Below are 20,913 nucleotides of genomic sequence, written 5' to 3'. Positions count from 1 at the left end.
GGATCAAACCCAGACCTCCGGCAGTGAAAGCACCAAGTCCTAACCACTGGACCGCCAGGGAATTCCCAGAAAATATCTTTTAAAAAATATAAACCTGATGATTTTTATTCTCCCTTGCTTAAACTCTTTTTATCGTTCCTCTTTGCCCTCATGATTAAGTCTAAACTCAGCCTGACTCAGATTCCTTTATGATACGCCTCAGCTTAGGTAGTTCCCCATTCTTGGTGTCCACCCTCAGCTTGCCACCAATTCTTTGTTTTATGACCACTGAATATTAATTCTCTATCGATAGCATATTTTTTCATGCCTTTGGGTTTTTGCCCATACTCTTTTCCCTACCTGAATCACTCTTTCCTCCTACCTCCAAAATGTAGCTAACTTGCACTCATCTTTCAGATCTTAGCTTATAGATCATTATATCCTGAAATTGTTTAACTCCTCAAACCCAAGTTAGGAATTAGAGCATATGGTTCTAACCTTAATTGTTAGCACGATTCTGAATATTCATCTGGCAGTATAATTTTGACTCTGCTTTTCAAAACCTGTAAGAAAGCTCAACTGAAATACACAGACTTTATTCAGGATTTCTAAAGAACATGCAGTCTTTTCAGTACTCTAGATCTAAAAGTTTTTTCACTGGATTAAGTTAGACAAATCAGAAAACCTCATGTCAGAACTATGGTATATGTATTGTCTTCCCATAGAGTTACTTTTACCTGATTTATAAAAGTCTGTTTAAATTTTAATTTTATCTTACTAGATTATTACTTATTATGTAAGCCATTCAAAATCCTTTTAAGGACAAGACAGGGTACTATTTAAACCTCTACATTATTAAGTATTCTGAGAAAATACCAATTTTATTATATGGATGCTCTAGCTTATTTAAACATTCTATTTATTAACTGTTCTTCTAAACCTGTTTTATTACAGTTAATTACTATAATTTGAAATGGACTTAACACATAATTACTATGTTTATCTGCAGTTCAGTAATGTGGGTTACTTGATTAAAACTGCTTTTATGTGAGTTTCAAATTGGATTGTTTGCAATCTTAGAAGAAATTTTTGTGAACTGTTGAGACCAATTAGAGACGGTATATCTAATTATAAAATTGCTGCTGCTTGTTATAATTTTTTATTGAGTCAGATACTGTAAAATCTTAAATGATTGCTCTTTATAATTACTTAAATGAATTATCTCAGATTTAACATTTTAAGATCTGAAAAAACATCAACTCTTATTTTCTTTTCAACTCTCATTTTTTTAACTAGAGTGTAACAGTTTTATGTTCCCCTTAGAAAGAAACTAATTTAAATCAGTGGATTGACAGCTGCTTGGAAAGAAGGGATTTATTAGTATTGTGTCTGACACATACATAATTACATCAAAATTCAGCACATCTAAAATTTGGGTTTATTTCTGAATAACTTTTGGCAATAAGTATGTGAACACAAGGGGTTTAGCAGACTCTCCATATGTAAGCTCTGTTTAACACTAGTTGAAAATTATGTTTAGAAGGTCTGTCACACCACCAGAACTTTATGGTTTGCTAAAGAAACTCAGTCTATTATACTGGGATTACTTTCTCATATCTGTATTATTCAAGATAACAAACATATATTGTGTCTTCAACATTTGCCAGATACTAAGTTGGGCAGTGATGATACAGAGCTCTTACAGTCTAATCCCTGTTCTATAGTAGTTAATGTGTTTACTTGTTGTGTTCCTTAAATCCTGTCGACTGTATTTTCCCACATCTGCCACTGTTTATTCCATTCTGTCCTGAGCATAGTGGCAGATTGATATAATTGAAAGAATAGTGAATTCAGAGTCAGAAGATTTGGTCTCTCTTCATCTGGGTCTGCCACTCATCCTTCAGTAGCTTTGGCAAAGTTGTATAACTTCTCTGGACTTGATTATTCATCTGAAAATGAGGGGATTGGACCAGTTGATCTTAAGGCCTCATCTGGCTCCAGAATTTTGACAGTTAAATTTCATTCCTTTTTGCTGTTATCAGGCTGTGAAAATAACAAATGAGGGCTATGTTAGTTATGTCTGCAAGATATGATTTATCTATAAACATATTTTCGTGAAAACCTTAAAAGCAGAATCTTACTGATTTTCATTTCAGCCCTGGGAATGTCCTTATTGTGCTTATTGACATTGAGTTTTTTTTGTTTTTCTTTTTCTTAATCTGTGTGTGTGTGCGTGTGTGTGTGAGAGAGAGAGAGATAAGTTATGTTTTTGACCCTTTTAGACTTCTATGAGTTAACTGTAAATAAGGCCAATTCAGCAATACATAGAAGACTCTGAAGCTAATGATTTGCTATCATTAATAAAGATTAGTTACTGAGCTAGGAAATGGTAGTGCTTATTTTTAATGTAACTAGGCTTCATTGCTTTCTATTTAGAATCTTTTATATTAGGTGTGCCATTATTCTGATAAATTGGATTATGTACTTTTTTTCTTCTCAACGTTACTGGTAATAATAACTTTCCATAACTTCCACCTTTCACTCTCACAGGGGTGTTTTTGCTAGTTATAAGCCTATAAAAGTATCTCACATTTTTAATATAAAATTTGGGTTATTCGATAGTAAATGTGAATTAAAATTCACCTGTAAAAACAAACATTTGAGAACACTAAAGACAATTTTGAAAATGAAAGGTAATGTAATACTACTAAATATTTATAAAGCTACAATTTTGTACAGATTAATGGAATGGAATACAACAGATAATATAAAATATCCCTAAGTACATATGAGAATTTAGTATATGGTAAAGTGGCATTTCCAGTCAGAGAAGGAAAATAGATTATGCAATAAATGACACTGAAATGTCACTTAAGACCTGGCAATAAGCAAAAAGTAAAACCCTGACTCTAATTGATGTCTATTTATCACAAAAAATTCTAGGTAGACTCAAGTTTTATACTTAAGAAATAAAAATATAAGTCTAGGGCTTCCCTGGTGGCGCAGTGGTTGAGAGTCTGCCTGCCAACACAGGGGACGCAGGTTCGTGCCCCAGTCCGGGAGGATCCCACATGCCGCGGAGTGGCTGGGCCCGTGAGCCATGGCCGCTGGGCCTGTGCATCTGGTGCCTGTGCTCCGCAACGGGAGGGGCCGCAACAGTGAGAGGCCCGCGTACCACAAAAATAATAATAAGTCTAATTGTTTTGAATAATTTAGGATTGGGAGACCTTTCCAAATATGACACAAAACCCAGAAGTTATAAAGAAAGAGATTTAGTTTGATTTTTTGCAAATTAAAAGATTTTATATGGAAAAATACTTAAATGTCAAATAATAAATGACAAAATAGCAACTGAGACAAAGGTTAATATCCTACTATATAAACAAAAAACTCTTACAAATCAATAAAAAAAGGAGTAATTTTCTAGGAGAACAATGGCAAACGACATAACTAGGTAGTTCAAAGAAAAAAATAATTCAAATAGCTGGCAAACTTACTTCTATATAGATGCTCAGCTTCATTTGTTTTAAAAATTTTTTAAATGTAAATTAAAAGGTCACTCATTGAATGTTGATATCTAGTAAAATATAAAATACATATACTCTTTGACCAAGCATTTTTTTCAAGGAATTTATCCTACTTACATACTTGTACAGATGCATAAAAAATAAGTTGTACAGAGATACTTATTGTGGTATTGTTTGCAAAATTAAAAAATCTGGAAACAACTTTAATTATCCACCAATAGGTAACCAGTTAAATAAATTGTGGTTGATCTATTCAGTGAGATGAATTCTTTGTGGCTTAATGTAACTGAGATAGATCAGTAAGTACTACATAACTGAGTGTCAAAAGCTAGTTGGAATTTTACAAAAAGCAAATAATGAGTGGTAGAAACCCAGGTTCAGGTAAAATAATAGAAGTTCTAAAATAATCCTAAAATTTATATGGAACCACAGAAGACCCAGAATTGCAAAAGCAATCCTGAGAAAGGACAAAGCTGGAGGGTATAACCCTTCCAGACCTCAGACTATACTACAAAGCTGCAGTAATCAAAAGAGCATGGTATTAGCACAAAACAGACATATAGATCAATGGAACAGAATAGGGAACCCAGAAATAAACCCACGTACTTAATGGTCAATTAATCTACAAGGAAAGAGGCAAGAATATACAATGGAGAAAAAACAGTCTCTTCAACAAGTGGTGTTGGGAAAGTTGGACAGCTACATGTAAAATAATGACATTAGAACATTGCCTCATACAAAAATAAACTCAAACTCATCTATATACAAAAATAAACTAAAATGGTTTAAAGACCTAAATGTAAGATGACACCGTAAAACTCTAAGAAGAAAACATAGGTGGAACACTCTTTGACATAAATCGTAGCAATATTTTCTTAGATCAATCTCCCAAGGCAAAAGAAAGAAAAGCAAAAATAAACAAATGGGACCTAATCAAGCTTAAAAGCTTTTGCACAGCAAAGGAAACCATCAACAAAACGAAAAGACGACCTACGGAATGGGAGAAAACATTTGCAAATGATGCAACCAACAAGAGGTTAATATCCAAAGCATACAAACGGCTCATACAACTCAATATCAAAAAACAAACAATCATTGGGTTTCCCTGGTGGCGCAGTGGTTGAGAGTCCGCCTGCTGATGCAGGGGACACGGGTTCGTGCCCTGGTCCGGGAAGATCCCACATGCCACAGAGCGGCTGGGCCCGTGAGCCATGGCCGCTGAGCCTGTGCGTCTGGAGCCTGTGCTCCACAACGGGAGAGGCTACAACAGTGAGAGGCCCGTGTACCGCAAAAAAAAAACAGTCAAAAAATGGGCAGAAGACCTGAATGGACATTTTTCCAAAGAAGACATACTGATGATTAACAGGCACATGAGAAGATGCTCAGCATTGCTAATTATTAGAGAAATGCAAATCAAAACCACAATGAGGTATCCCCTCACACCTGTCAGAATGGCTATCATCAAAAAGTCTACAAATAACAAACATTGGAGGGGATGTGGAGAAAAGGGAACCCTCATGCACTGTTGGCGAAATGTAAACTGGTGCAGCCACTATGTAAAACAGTATGGAGGTTCCTTAAAAAACTAAAAATAGGACTGTCATAGGATCCAGCAATCCCACCCAGATCTGGAAAAAGCAAAAACTTTAATTTGAAAAGATGCATGTACCCCAATGTTCATAGCAACACTATTTATAATAGTCAAGACATAGAAGCAACCCAAGTGCCTGTCAACATATGATTGGCCTAAGAAGATGTGGGGGGTGTGTGTGTGTGTGTGTATGTGTATGTATTACTCAGCCATAAAAAAGAATGAATTATTGCCATTTGCAACAACGTGGATGGACTTAGAGAATATAATGATTAGTGAAATGTCAGACAAAGACAAATACTATATGATATCACTTATATGTAGAATCTAAAAAATAATACAAGTGAATCTATATACAAAACAGAAACAGACTCACAGACTTAGAGAATGAACTTACGGTTACCAGGGGGGAAGGGTGGTGGGGAGGGATAGATTGGGAGTTTAGGATTGACATGTACACACTGCTATATTTAAAATAGATAACCAACAAGGACCTACTATTTAGCACAGGGAACTCTGCTCAATATTCTGTAATAACCTAAATGGGAAGAGAATTTGAAAGAGAATAGATACTTGTATATGTAAAAAAAAAAAGAAAAAAAGAAAAGGATATGGAGAAGCATACATATCCAAAGCATACAAACAGCTCATACAACTCAATATCAGAAAACAAAGAATCATTGGGTTTCCCTGGTGGCGCAGTGGTTGAGAGTCCGCCTGCCGATGCAGGGGACACTGGTTCGTGTCCCGGTCCCGCAAGATCCCACATGCCGTGGAGCGCCTAGGCCCGTGAGCCATGGCCGCTGAGCCTGCGCGTCGTAACAGCAATTCCAGGAGAAGACAAAAATGAAAATTTAAGAAGTTGAAATAATTGATGAAATAAGAGGTAAATTTCCTAGAATTCAGAAAAGGTGAAAGGCTTCAGACTGGTGAAAGGGCGTGTAGTATGCTAAATGGGAAAAATAAGGAGAAACACATACCTAGGCATATTTATTAAAGTAAAATTAAGAATATTAAAGACATAAAGGAAATTCTGAAAGATTTCAGAGACAAAGAGCAGATGACCTGCAGGGAACAAGAAGATAGAGAGCTAGGCATCAGCTCAACAGCAATAGTGAATGGAAGAAAATAGTAAACTTTAAAAATACTCAAGGAAAATGTCTTTGAACCAAGCAATTTATATCCTCCTAACTTTCATACAAGGATAAAATAAAATATTATCAGGTATTTTTGCCTCGAAGCTTTCAATATGAAAACCCATATTGGAAACCCATTTGAAAGCAAGATTCATGAGAAATGTAGAAGTGAGAGGTGGTGATCAAATTACCTTGAGGAAGTTTATTGTTGACTGAAGACAAACAAAATTCTAAGCAGTGAAAATATGATGGGGGAGGGGAATGGGGCACCGTATAAATTCAGGTGTTGTGATTGGACTTACAGAGAAGAACATGTTCTGCATTATTAAAACTTTTTCATTCCAAAATGTCTTATACAAGGCTTAAGACCTAATGGGTCTTTATTTTCTTTCAAACTTCCTTTTCTTTTCCTGTGTCATATATCACTGCCAGTATTTCTTACATCCCAGCTCATTCTTTACCTTGGATTCATTTTTGTTTGTTGGAATAGCTCCTGAAAGAATCTTTTCAGATGCAGTCATTGATATGAACTTTAATATTTCTGCTGATCCAAAAGTTCTTTTATGTTGACCTCATTGTTGGGGCTGCTAGTTTAACAGGAAATAGAATTTTAGTTCCATATCTTTTTATATTCCAAGGAATTTTAAAGTTAGTACTCCATTTTGTATTCTAGCATTCTTTGTTACTGATAAAAGGTCTAATGTTAGTTAGATACTTATTCCTCTGTATATAATAACCTACTTTTCCCCTCCATAGAAGCTTTTAGAATTTTCTTTTAATTCCTGAATTTTTGAAGTTTCACTAGGAGATATGTATATAAAGTCTTTTTTTTTTTTTAATAGCCAAGCTAGTTGTTTTTTGTTTTTTAATTAATTTATTATTTATTTATTTTTGGCTGTGTTGGGTCTTCGTTTCTGTGCAAGGGCTTTCTCTAGTTGTGGCAAGCGGGGGCCACTCTTCATCGCGGTGTGTGGGCCTTTCACTGTTGCAGCCTCCCTTGTTGCGGGGCACAGGCACCAGATGCGCAGGCTCAGTAGTTGGTGGCTCACTGGCCTAGTTGCTCCGTGGCATGTGGGGTCTTCCCAGACCAGGGCTCGAACCCGTGTCCCCTGCATTGGCAGGCAGATTCTCAACCACTGTGCCACCAGGGAAGCCCCCCTACCTTTTTTTTTTTAAATAAAATGTGCTTAGTGCCCCAGGCTCTTTCAAACAGGACACCCACTGTTTTTCTTCCATTCAGGGCAATTTTCTTTATTTCCTTCTTCTACATTATTTCATTTCTCCTTCTGGTGCTCTTTTCAGACAAAGTTTTTACTTCAATGGCTTTATCCTCTGTATCTCTTAACATTTCTATCATAATTTCTATATCTTTATGCTATATATTCTGGTAATTTATCAATTTTATCTTGAGATGACTGACTTTGTTTTTAACTGTGCACATTTTATTTTCATTTTGTTATTTCATTTTTTTGTCATAGTTTTTTAATATCTTTCCATACTCTGCTTCTTTTTAAGGAAGCTTATTTTTGTTTCACACATGTAACGTTCTCTTCACTCTCTACAAGGATAATGAGTTTGCGTTCTTTCTTCTAAGTTCTGTTCTTTTCTATGATTTATCTTTTCCTGTTGTTCTGTTTGTTCATCTAGGTCCCTCCTTACATTGCTGATTTTTTTCTCATATTGTCACGTGATTCCTGTCTAAATATTAAAATTTATGAATAAGTTTATGTATCAGTTAAGAAAGGTAGTTGACAGTGGTTTCCTGTGCATTGTATGTCTCTTTTTCCCAGTGGCCTTCTCCCTTAAATCAGACACTGACTGAGGGTTTTGTATAAATGCATGGTACATGCAGGCTTTTTTATAGGATGCGTAAACTGAGAATAGAACCCTGTGTCCTTATTAGAAGCTCTCCCACAGGAGTGCTTCTCAAGGTCTACTCCTGCTTTTTGTATTTGATGACTTATTCTGAAATTTTCCATCTTTTATCTCTGGTGAGTTGGGCTGTCTTTTCCTTGGCTGTGATTTCCTGTCAGTATAACCCCAACTGCTATTTCTCAAGATTCCTCAAAATTTCTTATCTATTGATACTTTCTTGACATACTTTCTTCTTCTCTAGACCTTTTTTTTTGTTTTTCTTTTTGCTAGAATATTGTTTCTGCCAATTCAAGCGGGATGATGGGAAAGAGGGGTAATGTAGTTAATGTTTAGTTTTCTGTCTAAAACCAAAAGCCCCAACCTTTAGATTTCATAAGCAGCTTCTGTCAGTAGTAAAAATTCAAGTCTAAAATGCCTACTAGGGCTAGACCATAATTCTTTGATGCATGTGTACATGTAATTTTTTACATTTTAATTTTCTTTAATAAGAATGCATAAAATCTTCATTTAAAGTGAAAAATGGGGGTTTTTTCCCTTCTGTTTACAAAGGAGATAACATTAGATTTAGAGTATTACAGAAAATGGACATTTTTAATAGTTTCTTGGAGAAATCCAGACTGCTTTTGAAGGTAGATATGAAAAACTTTATTATTTTTTTATTGAAGTACTGTTGATTTACAATGTTGTGTTAGTTTCTGGTACAGCAAAGTGATTCCATTATAGATTATTATAAGATACTGAATATAGTTTCCTGTGCCATACAGTAGGACCTTGTTGTTTATTTTGTATATAGTAGTTTGTATCTGCAAATCCCAAGCACCTAATTTATCCACACCTGCCTTCTCCTTTGGTAACCATAAGTTTGTTTTCTATGTCTGTGAGTCCGTTTCTGTTCTGTAAATAAGTTCATTTGTATCTTATTTTAGATTCCACGTATAAGTGATGATGTATGATATTTGTCTTCCTCTTTCTGACTTCACTTAGTGGTAATCTCTAGGTCCATCCATGTTGCTGCAAATGACATTATTTCATTCTTTTTTATGGCTGAGTAGTATTCCATTTTACACACACACACACACACACACACACACACACACACACACACACACACACACACACACACACACACACACACACACACACACACACACACACACACACACACCATGTCTTCTTTATCCTTCCGTCTGTTGATGGACATTTAGGTTGCTTCCATGTCTTCACTATTGTAAATAGTGCTGCTGTGAACATTGGGGTGCATGTATCTTTTCAAATCAGAGGGAAAAATTATTTTTATTGGTTTTTGTATTGAAATGTTTTTTAAATTGTTACTGTATGTGGAATGGAGTAGAAATAGGAATTAAACTTAAGTCCAATTTGTAAAATTTACACAGAAGGCCATTAACATGGATACATTCAGTGTAAGTTTGAATTAACCCCCTGATCTTTAGGAACTCTTCAGATGTAAGTTTTCATTTTTATATTTTAGAGAAAAAAATCAAAAATACTTTTTAATACCTAGTTTTAGTTTTGCAACTAAATGATTTAAAAACGTTGTTTTTAGTGCCAGTAAAACTGTCTTTTGACAATTTTATGAATTCCCTTTCCATCTAAATAACAGCATTCCAAATATTAATGTAAAATTTTGTTCATGAGAAATTTGGGAGGATGTGTGAGAATTTTTCACTTATTACTAATAGTCCCCAGTATTTAGACCCAGATGTATTTTTTTTCTGTATTTTGGTTTAGATTTTTCTTCTTTTCTTGTAACTATAAAATCAATATATATTGAAACTTTTCATATTCTATAATAGAAAGTTAAAATGTCCTAACTTCCCCCTCTCCAGTAACTATTATTTATCTTTTGGTGTATGTTCTTTTATGTTTCTTCAATTCACGTACACACATATATATAAACGTTTTTCCTTTTCATTAGTATGCAATAAAAATTATATTTGTAAGGGTATGTAAACTTAAGGAGTAATAAAAATTCTGTCCTGAGAGATTGTACATTTGAATATTCTTAGAGTAAAATATTTGGATACCTCGAAAAAGTTTCAGTGAAACTTTTTTTTTTTTTTTTTTTTTTTGCGGTACACGGGCCTCTCACTGTTGTGGCCTCTCCCGTTGTGGAGCACAGGCTCCAGACACGCAGGCTCAGCAGCCATGGCTCATGGGCCCAGCCGCTCCATGGCATGTGGGGTCTTCCCGGACCAGGGCACAAACCCGTGTCCCTTGCATTGGCAGGCGTACTCTCAACCACTGTGCCACCAGGGAAGCCCCCCAGTGAAACATTTTTACTCTTATTTTTCACAAGTTTCTGCTCCAAGCTTGGTCTCTGTTAAGCCAGTCCAGAGATTTTTGTACTTTTGACATAACATCTCCTCCCTTTTTTTGCTGATGGAAATCGTGCTTCTTTATTAATATTTCCTTACTGCCTTCGTCCAGTCCACACCATTGCACTGTTAACAGCCTCCTAATTGATCTATGTATCTCACAAGCCTCTCACTTTGCCTGTCTATGCTGCATTGTTGATAGACATGTCAAATGATGCAGTGACCCTGTGGGGAGATGTGAAAGGGGATGGGGAATGACTGCTAATGGGTACAGGGTTTCTTTTTGGAGTAATGAAAATATTCTAAAATTAGATTGTGATGATGGTTTTATAGTGGATATACTAAAAAAAACCCAAGCCGTATGCTTTAAATAGGTGAATTATATGGTATGTGAATGATATTCTGTAAAGCTGTTTGAAAAGCCAATAAAAGACTTAAATGTGTAACTTTGAGGCAAAAGTCAACATTACGCAGAGTAAAAGGCATATTGTATATGAAAGATCAAAGAAATGGGAAGTGTATACTTTCTAATCCGCTTTATAATCAAAGTAATTTTTTATAATTCTTACAGTACAGATGTTATAAACATGGTAGTCTTAACCTCCCTGAGTATTGTAAACCTGCCCACTGCTTTCATTTTTGAGAAGCAACACTTGTCATTTTTCTCTTCTGCTACAAAGCTGCTTCTAGGTAAAATGTGACAGTATGGAAGAGAAAGCATGTAATATTCTCACATGCCTCCCCTAGCCCAGTACTCCTTTATTCTCCTCTCGGGGACCCAGCCCCGTTTTATAGAATTCAAAAATCTTTTTCCCTCTGCACGGATTTCCATTCCACTCAGAAATTTCCAGTTCCTTATTTAAGGTATTTAAATGGGTCCTTATTTTAGGTAAGCAGTTTGTTGCATTCATTTATAATAAGTCATACATCTCTCATATTTGCATTTTAAAAGATTATAGAATAGGGGTTAGCAATTTTTTTCTATGAAGAGCCAGATGTAATTATTGTCGTTGCAGCTACTCAGCCTTGCTATTGTGGGGTGAAATCAGCCACAGACAAAATGTAAATGAATGACTGAGGCCTGATTTGACCCTAGGCAGGTCAGATCAATCCATAGTTTGTCAACCCATGTTATAGAATTCTACATGGGATGAAGAAATTTAAGTGCAATAAATTTAGGCAGTTATGTCCTCCACTTATACAACTAATGAAAATGATTTCTTTACTGTTTTATGTTTCTTCCAAGGTTATCTCAGGAACAGAGGTCAGAACCTGGGTACTTTTGAAAGTTTACCAAGGCTTAATTAGAAAATACCAGGCCTTATTGGCTTGGTGCTTTGTGACAGCCTGGAGGGGTGGGATAGGGAGGGTGGGAGGGAGGGAGACACAAGAGGGAAGAGATAAGGGAACATATGTATATGTATAACTGATTCACTTTGTTATAGAACAGAAACTAACACACCATTGTAAAGCAATTATACCCTAATAAAGATGTTAAAAAAAAAAATTTATAATAATAAAAATACCATAACTGTCATTTAAAAAAAAAAAGAAAGAAAATACCAGGCTTTACATAACCACTAAAGACTATGTATTATGAGGGTTGAGGTTATTGTTAAGATTAGGTTGATGTGTGTGTATAAAGATAAATGTATTTGTGTATGGATGCATACAAATTATGTATTGTGTTATATATGTGTGTATAATTTTTTAATATATTTACTGTGGGATGCATTTGGATAGTCTCTAAAATGTTCCAGACAAATTTATTGAATATGAATGTGAAAGGACCCATGAATTAAACTAGGAAAAAATACATATTGCATCATTTGGCCCTGCTAAAGTAGGTAAAGATGAATAAATATCAATGTGGTTAGCATCTCCTCCCATAGTATTCTGGATTGATTGAAATGTTTTACTTCAATCTGATGTTTGTGTAGCTTTTTCAGTATATGATAATTGTTCGTGTATAAAAGAAATGTAGTGTTGAAACAGTGGCATTGTTTTTAGATCTGTGGCAAGTATGTTGTGAATCATAAAATTATATTTCAACTAATATTTCCAAGTAATAATAGTGAGAAAATTTGCATTTGCTATATCAGTGTTTTACAAATTACTGGATAATGCCGAATGACCATCACTCATTTAATGGATTTCTCAGGAAATAAAATATTTTCTCAGAAAATTAACTCTGGGGAATTCGAGCCACTCAGGAAAACAAAATGGCATATTTTAGCCCCAAATATTTTATTTTATTTTATTTTATTTTTCTTGGAAATTATGTCATTTCATTGTAGGTCTTGAACAGATATTTTAGATGACTTTGACCTTATTGAACCGGCGTGTCAAATTTTTGTTTTTCTTGGTCGAGATTTGAATATTTTGTCTCTGCTATTAAATTAGAGCTGACCCAGATAATAAATCAGTTAAATAAAGCATTGCCCTTTTCCTCAATAAAAATGATTACATTGCATACCTCCTTCTCTTTCCTCCTTCTAACTCCATTCTGGTAGTTAGCATTCATTTATTTCAGCAAATAGTTGGGTAACTATTATATGCCAGGCAATTGTTTTAGGCACTGGGAACAAAACAGTGAACCAAACAACCTTTGCCCTTATAGAGTTTACGTTTGAGTGGGGAGAAGGCAAGAAACAACTGATTATTGTTTAATATAAAAGTTATGTAGTCTGTTAGAAGGTAAGTGCTGTGGACACAAGTAGAGCAGGGTAAGGATGAAGTAATCTTTTATAGAGTAGTACTAACCTGTTAAGTAATGTTAATACTGTCATCTTATTTTCAATTTATAGTTCCAATGACAGGATTCACACAGAGAGCAACCATCGATCCAGAACTGAATGAAATACATGTCTTATCTGGACTCAGCAAAGACAAGGAAAAGAGGGAAGAAAATGTCAGAAATTCATTCTGGATTTATGACATTGTAAGGAATAGTTGGTAAGTAGCTCTTGTCTGTACTGCAGTCACAGTGTAACATTTATTTGAGGTTGTTGGTTTATTCAAAAGAAGAGAGAGATGGAAGGCTTATGTTAATTTGTGATGTCATACATTTTAATATCAATATTGGGGAGTGGAAAAGTCAGTACTGGTGCCTGTGTATACAGTGATGTTCAGCAAATGGATTTTACCGCTGAATTATTTCAATTAGTAGATGTTTCTTTGTCTGAGAGTCAAGAGAATTGTATTTTAGTCTAGCTTTTGCTACCAAGTAGTTGTGTAAACTTGAGAACCATGTATTTTTAATGTTCCCAGGTCTTTTCTTAGTTTTTATAAAATGAAGCAGTTTGACTAGAGCAAGGTGGGGAGCATTATTATTTAGCATTTTCAAACTAGGACCCTTTTGTCACAGAGCATCTCACAGAACTGCTGAACATTTTGCTTTGAAAAACACTGACCTAGGGCTTCCCTGGTGGCGCTGTGGTTGAGAGTCTGCCTGCCGATGCAGGGGACACGGGTCCGTGCCCCGGTCCGGGAAGATCCCACATGCCGCGGAGCAGCCGGGCCCGTGGGCCATGGCCGCTGAGCCTGCGCGTCCAGAGCCTGTGCTCCGCAACAGGAGAGGCCACAGCAGTGAGAGGCCCACGTACCGCAGAAAAAAAAAACAAAAAACACTGACCTAGAGGATCCAGCTCTAATGTTCTGTGATTACTACATAAGTGAATATTCTCCAAAACAGAGGAACTTCAGAGAACTTCCTCCATTCAGTAATGGAGGGTGGTGCTCAGCAGCTAAGGAATTTATTATTTTCTAAATAAGACATTTATTTACAGTAAGAATGAAAGAAGTCTGTTGTGAGCTTTTTTATTGTGAATAGATAAATGTGATATCATCTCTTTCAGCCGTTGGTTTAAGCCTTCATATATGCTGATCCTGTTTCATAACACGAAGTAGTTTGTTCTTGAGTGAGATTTTTGATGGACATTAAAGAACTTCAGAACTCAGTTCTAACAAATTCAGATTATTTTATGAGGGTGACCAGAACTTTTAAGATTTGATGTGAACAAATTTATAATTTTTTGTTTGTAATTAGACATCGCGTTAATTTGCTTGCTACAATTGTATTAACATTATGTGTGCTGCTAGTTTTCTAAGATAGAATGCCTTAAAAGCAATGTCTTTCAGGTCTTGCGTCTATAAGAATGATCAAGCTGCAAAGGATAATCCAAGTAAAAGTCTTCAGGAGGAAGAACCATGTCCAAGATTTGCCCATCAGCTTGTATATGATGAGTTACACAAGGTATACTAACTACATTGACCTGTAAACTTTCTGTGATGTACAATTGGAAAGAATCTCAAAATATATGTTTCTGATTATTTTTAAGTAGATTTGAATAAAAATGACTGACATTTACTAGAATACGTAGCAGACATTTGATATCACCTTGTCCCTAAAATTCCTTAAGAGAATAAACATTTTTGCATAGTCCACAGTTCCTGACACTTTTCTTATGAAAATGGTCAGTGGTTGCTGCTTCTTAGCTGCATAGATCTGATACATAGCATGGCCTGTTGTTTCTGTCAATACAATATGAATATTCAAGTAGAAGATGTACAGTTTTCAGCACTTGTATACCTTTTTCCATGATATGAAAAGGTATATATAACTTCCTGATTTTAGATTTTCCCATTGTATAAGAAGTCTTTTTATCTTTATTTTTCCAATCTATGATTGACATAATCTGTTCCATCAGCCTATGAAAACAGTCCTGAATTCTGAAGTTTTAGTGTCCCTAAGTGTTCAGAGTGGTTTCTTTAGCTATTTCTCCCTTAAATTCTACATGTTTAATGATTGGGCTCAGATTACATAGTAAATTACTGACAGAACCTGTATTCTTTCTGTTTAGGCCATAGATGATTATTTAAATCCTCTATCATTTGAGAACTTTAGGTAAAAGATACCATGGGAGTAAATAAAAGCCCTTTCTCTGAGAGTCTCCCAAATTAAAGGATAAGTGAATTTCCATCTATAGGACAGAAATAAATAATATCTCTGTTGTATAACACTACTGGTTATAAATGTTTTCAAAATTTTCAAGAACTGCTTTAACACTTTGAGTACAGAATATTACTAAAGCTGTAATTATAATAGTGAAATCATTGTAGTATTCCTTTTACATTTCTTATTTGATATTAATTGAATAATAGAAAAATATTTTAAAAGTTATTTCACAAATCATATATGCCATTTAAAAATATTCAGCATTAAGGCTAAAGCAAAAGTAAGATGCTAAAATTTTTAAAGTTTCTAGTTACTGTTGACCTTCAGTGATTCAACTTGTGTGTCAGTTTTTTAAAAGTTATCATTTTTTATTACGATCAACACTTGATTAACTTGATAATCCCCATTATTTGTTGCCCTAAGCAAACTCAGTATCTTGGAATAGCTTCTTACTATCATTGCTTTTGTTTTATGTCTTCCATTGTCAGTGTAACTGTGGTGATACAACTTATTTTAATAGAAAATGTAATTTAAGGAAGTAGTCACAGTACTTTAAAGTAAAATGGAAACTTGAGAAAAAGCAGAAGCAGCCTTTAGTAGACATGTAATAATGTTTTAGTCTTTAGTAAAGCTAAAGAAGTTACTTGTTACACACTACTACCAAAATGAAGAAATTTTACTTTGACTTTCGTAGTTTCTTGAGTATGCATGCATGTTTTTAAAATCTGGTTTGTTTTATTTATTACAGGTTCATTATTTATTTGGTGGGAATCCAGGAAAATCTTGCTCCCCAAAGATGAGATTAGATGACTTCTGGTCACTGAAATTGTGTAGGCCTTCAAAAGATTACTTACTGAGGCATTGCAAGTACCTCATAAGAAAACACAGGTATAAAAATAAATCACTGAAAACTTTTATTTAGCATTATCAGCTATTGTTGGTTTTATTTTATTTAGCATTATCAGCTAAGCTTTGGAGATGTGACTCTGTCTTTGGCAATTTAGTAACATGACACTGTAAGTACTATGAAGATCATGACTTTTGTAAATGCCCTGTTCTCCTTATTTTTGCTTTCTTCTTTCAAAGGATGGTACAAAGTGAAGATAGATCTTGATGCTAAAAATTATTAAAGATAGAGCAAGGATATTTTGCAGCTGTTAATGGAAAAAGTTTCTATGAATGTGATGAACCTACCTTCAAGTAACTCAAGGCCTAACCACTACAGATTATATCAGTTCTAGATGATTGGCATATGAAGATTATTGGCATGTGACTGACCTGTTGATAACTCTCTTAACAGTGAATGTGATGATATAGTTGAGTAAATAATCTCTTTATAATTTGATATTTCAGAATACAACTTCAAATATGATTATAGCTTTACATCATTACTTTTGCCATTTAATTGCAAAGTCAAGTAATCAAACATTTTCATATGTCTCCTCAGTCATGTTTGCTTTTTAGCCTTAGCAGGTGATAAGCTGAAAAATGTAGAAAAATACATCTATCCCTTTGGTTACTGGTAGTGTTAGATTGTAATAAAAATTTACAATTTGGAGGGAGAGAAGTTTAGCTTTTAATGATGATAATAGGTACCATTTATGAGCAATTTTGTGTGCTAGATCCTGCATATTATTCTCACAATAAGACAGTGGAGTAGGTACTGTTATTACTACTCTCTTATAAAAGAAGAAATGGAAGCGTTTTTAAGCGGGTTGTATAACTGACCTAAGGTTGTTCAGCTGTAAGTGACAGAGCCGGGCTTTGATGCTGTGTATTCTGACTCCAGAGTTACCACTTCACCACCACCACCACCCCGTACACATCGGTATATACACAGACATGCACACATGTGTGTTTATATGTTTAGTATATAATTACGTATTATATTTTATATAGAATATAAATAAATAAAAATCTCTGTGTAGGTGTATGTTAGATTTGTGTTCCTTTATCATATCATGTTTGCTTGTTATTTCTCTCTCTGCTTTCACAAGTTGTGCTTGAGAGATAAATTGATAACAAAAGCTAGTTGCTTCTGTTACTTTGTTATTACTATGAATAATTAAAGAGTATTTTCTATAGAATCTATAGGAGAAAAGGTCTGAATTGTCACGTTGGCTGGATGGCAAGAGATAAATTCTGTCTTATTAACAAGATTTAAGCTTGAGGTACCTTCAGCTAATGTTTACGTTGCTAAAATATTATTCCTTGGTACTTAATGTTAAAGTTTGTTTTTAAAAGTTTAAAAAAACTTTAAACTTTGTTTTAAAAGGTTAAGACAAATAAGACAATAAGACAAATTCAGGGAAATCATAATGTTTTTTTTTTTTCCTACTTCAGATACAACAACTATAGTTAGAATGTTGAGTTGAGCTTTCAAAAAAAATTTCCTGACCAAAAGTCCACTAGAGATTAAAGAAGGTTGTCTAGTGCTGTATGTAAAGAATTCGAACTTACTTTATAAACACTTCCCTCTGGCTTTTTTTTTTTTTTTTTGCGGTACGCGGGCCTCTCACCGCTGCGGCCTCTCCCGTTGCGGAGCACAGGCTCCGGACGCGCAGGCTCAACGCCATGGCTCACGGGCCCAGCCGCTCTGCGGCATGTGGGATCCTCCCAGACCGGGGCACGAACCCATGTCCCCTGCATCAGCAGGCGGACTCCCAACCACTGCGCCACCAGGGAAGCCCTTTCCTCTGGCTTTTAATTAGAAAAGTAATCCATGGTTAATAAAGAAAAAAAAAGTCCTCTCTCCCCACCACAAAGAATTGAATCATCCCTCATCCCACCATTCAAAAATAATATTTTGGTGTGTATCCTTTGAATTTTATGTGCACAAATAGAATTTTTGTTTAAAAAATAAGGATCATCTTGCTTTGAATCTGATGTCTTTTAATGAGTGATGTATTATAAACATCTTATTACCATGTTAAAAAATAAAAATACAAATCATAATTATAATGGCTACATAGTGTTCTATTCTGTGCAATTTACTTAACTAGTCTCCTTTTGTTGAATATTTAGCTTATTTCCAACTTATTTGCAATTATAAATAACACTGTAGTTAATATTATTATATACTTCCATATGCACCCCTATCAAAATTTCTGTAGGATAACGATAGACTTGATGAATTATACGTTGCCCTCCAGAACGTTAATTTTCATTCCTTCTGGAAGTAAGTAGAATTATTCATTTTCCCACAACCAACCTATCCTAAGAAGTATTATTTTTGATCTTTGGCAGTCATTTTTCTCCTTTAAAAATCTGTCAGTGGACAGGTGAAATGACAGTTTATGGGAATCTGAAATATATATTATGGCATGTTTTAAGTTTCATGTTTTAAGTACAAAACATCATTAGTGACTTGTGCTAGTAAAGGCACAAAGTGAAAAATGAAAGTGGATAAGGAAAATAATCAGTAACAAATTATTTAAATTTTTAATTACATTATGAAAGACTAGCAGATCTTGTGAGTGTGAGAATGATTCATGAAATAAAGTGACTGAAGTTGAAAGGTAGCAAGTTTGTGTGATTGGGCAAATAATCAACCTTTGAAATTTGCTACTATTTAGTTAAAATATAAATTTTAAAGTATAAATTTTAGTTAAAATATAAATTTGAAGGGAGAGAAGTATATTGAATGCCAAGAAAGTGTCTTTGTTCTTAATGGTGCCGCATAATACAGAAAATAAAATGCCACTGTTTTTTCGTATAGCATTCAAGTTTCCACATATATTGATGATTTGGGGGTGGAAAGGGGCAAAAGAAAAATATTTAAATATGATTAGTTCCTTGTTCCTTTAGGTAGAGGGCAGAATTGTTGGCTGAAGTATAATTTTAGACTGCAGACACAAGTCCAGTAATAAGTTTTTGTGGGCTAACAAAAAAGCTTAAAAAAGGAAAGAGAAAACACACCTTCCAGGAAAATGGATCCCTTTGCTGGATTTATTTAATAGTACAGTAGGTGTGTGTTGGTTAAGTTATCAGGTTACAAGGATAAAGACATACTTAGGATATCTCACTGAAAAAGAATTTATTATGAGAATATCCAGAGAATTAAGGTGCTTCCTCAGCACTTGAACAGTGAGGCCTGGTGGAGAATTGTTTAGGATACTGAGACAATTCTAATAGCTAGAAGCTACTGAAGTAGCTTTCCTTGTAACTGAGCCTCTCTCTTTCTGCTTCTTTCTGTCTGCTTTTCCTGTTCTACTTCCTGACTCTGCTTTCTCTTATGGCTTCGGTAGGTGGCTAGGTAGTAGGAAGGAAGGGAGAGAAGGATAGGAAGAGAAGGAATATGTCATCTCGTATCTTCTGCTTATTGCCTTCTGTGTTTTGTATGTTTTTTGTGTCCTTGTGTATCTCACATTCAGATTCTCTAAGAGAGTATCTTCTTACAGAAAGTTCCCTAGAGAGCGTATCCCTATTGGAAAGAATTCTGCCAGGCCACTTTAAAAATTGCTCACCAAGCTCAAGACGATTGCTTTTGGCTCAGGTGCCAAAACTCTGGTCTAATTCATTGTGGACAAGATGGTAGAGTAACATGGACCTAAGACTCTCATCTGAGGGTTGTAAGGCTGGCTGACAATCAGGGTACTATCTGGTACAAGAAAACTGTAATATTTTGCCAGTCATTGTCCCTCCAGGTACCCTATCACTGAGATTAGCTCTAAAGACAGGAAATTATTGATGCCATCAGCTGAACACAGTTATGAAAGGCTCTTCACTATTTTCCTTTCCCAAATGAAATTAAATGTCTTCTTTCTGTATAATATTTTGAAAAGCATACCAGTTTATTAGAAATAAATACATATCTAATTATGCTATTAAAAAGGAATTATCATTATTTAAATAGATATATAGTCCCAAGCAGACTTTTTTAATTTAAGAAAATCCTTTGTTTCCTTTCAGCTTTGGAATCAGAGACACTTGAGTTTAATTCTACTTCTGCCACTTACTAGGTCTTAGCTTGGCCAAGTTCATTTACTAGGCTCAGTTCCTCATCTGTTTTTTTTTTTTTAAATGATGATAAACTTCTCATCATAGAGTTATGGGAGGATACATGAAATGATATATGTAAGATACTTGATACAGTGTCTAGCACAAAACAAACGATTGATAAATGATTGCTACAGTTTTTGTTATTACTGAGACATGGAAATAGTCTCATTAAAAATATCTAATCAGTGTTAATGATACTCATTAAAAGAAACTATACTCAGGCTTCCCTGGTGGCGCAGTGGTTGAGAGTCCTCCTGCCGATGCAGGGAACACGGGTTCGTGCCCCGGTCCGGGAAGATCCCACATGCCGTGGAGCGGCTGGGCCCATGATCCATGGCCGCTGGGCCTGCGCATCCGGAGCCTGTGCTCCGCAGCAGGAGAGGTCACAACAGTGAGAGGCCCGTGTACCGCAAAAAAAAAAAGAAGAAACTAATTTCACTTTCTGAAGTATCTGTTAAACACCTCCAGTGGAGAGTATATGACACAAATCTAGGAAATTATTTTTATTTTA

The 20,913-nt window shown here is 35.0% G+C and overlaps 1 protein-coding gene across 4 annotated transcripts in view; it reads left to right on the top strand.

Annotated features, from left to right (window-relative positions):
* Positions 1 to 20,913, top strand: part of MKLN1 (muskelin 1) — a 187,448-nt gene that overhangs the window by 139,769 nt on the left and 26,766 nt on the right. For all 4 annotated transcript variants that reach the window (XM_033432437.2, XM_004272186.3, XM_033432438.2 and 1 more), the window contains 3 exons: positions 13,252 to 13,399; positions 14,585 to 14,699; positions 16,150 to 16,289. In XM_033432437.2, coding sequence (XP_033288328.1) covers positions 13,252 to 13,399; positions 14,585 to 14,699; positions 16,150 to 16,289 — 403 coding nt within the window. The remainder of the gene's footprint in view (positions 1 to 13,251; positions 13,400 to 14,584; positions 14,700 to 16,149; positions 16,290 to 20,913) is intronic.

The sequence above is a fragment of the Orcinus orca genome, chromosome 9 (assembly GCF_937001465.1).
Source record: "Orcinus orca chromosome 9, mOrcOrc1.1, whole genome shotgun sequence".
Classification (NCBI taxonomy): Eukaryota; Metazoa; Chordata; class Mammalia; order Artiodactyla; family Delphinidae; genus Orcinus; species Orcinus orca.
This window is presented reverse-complemented; position numbering and strand designations above follow the sequence as displayed.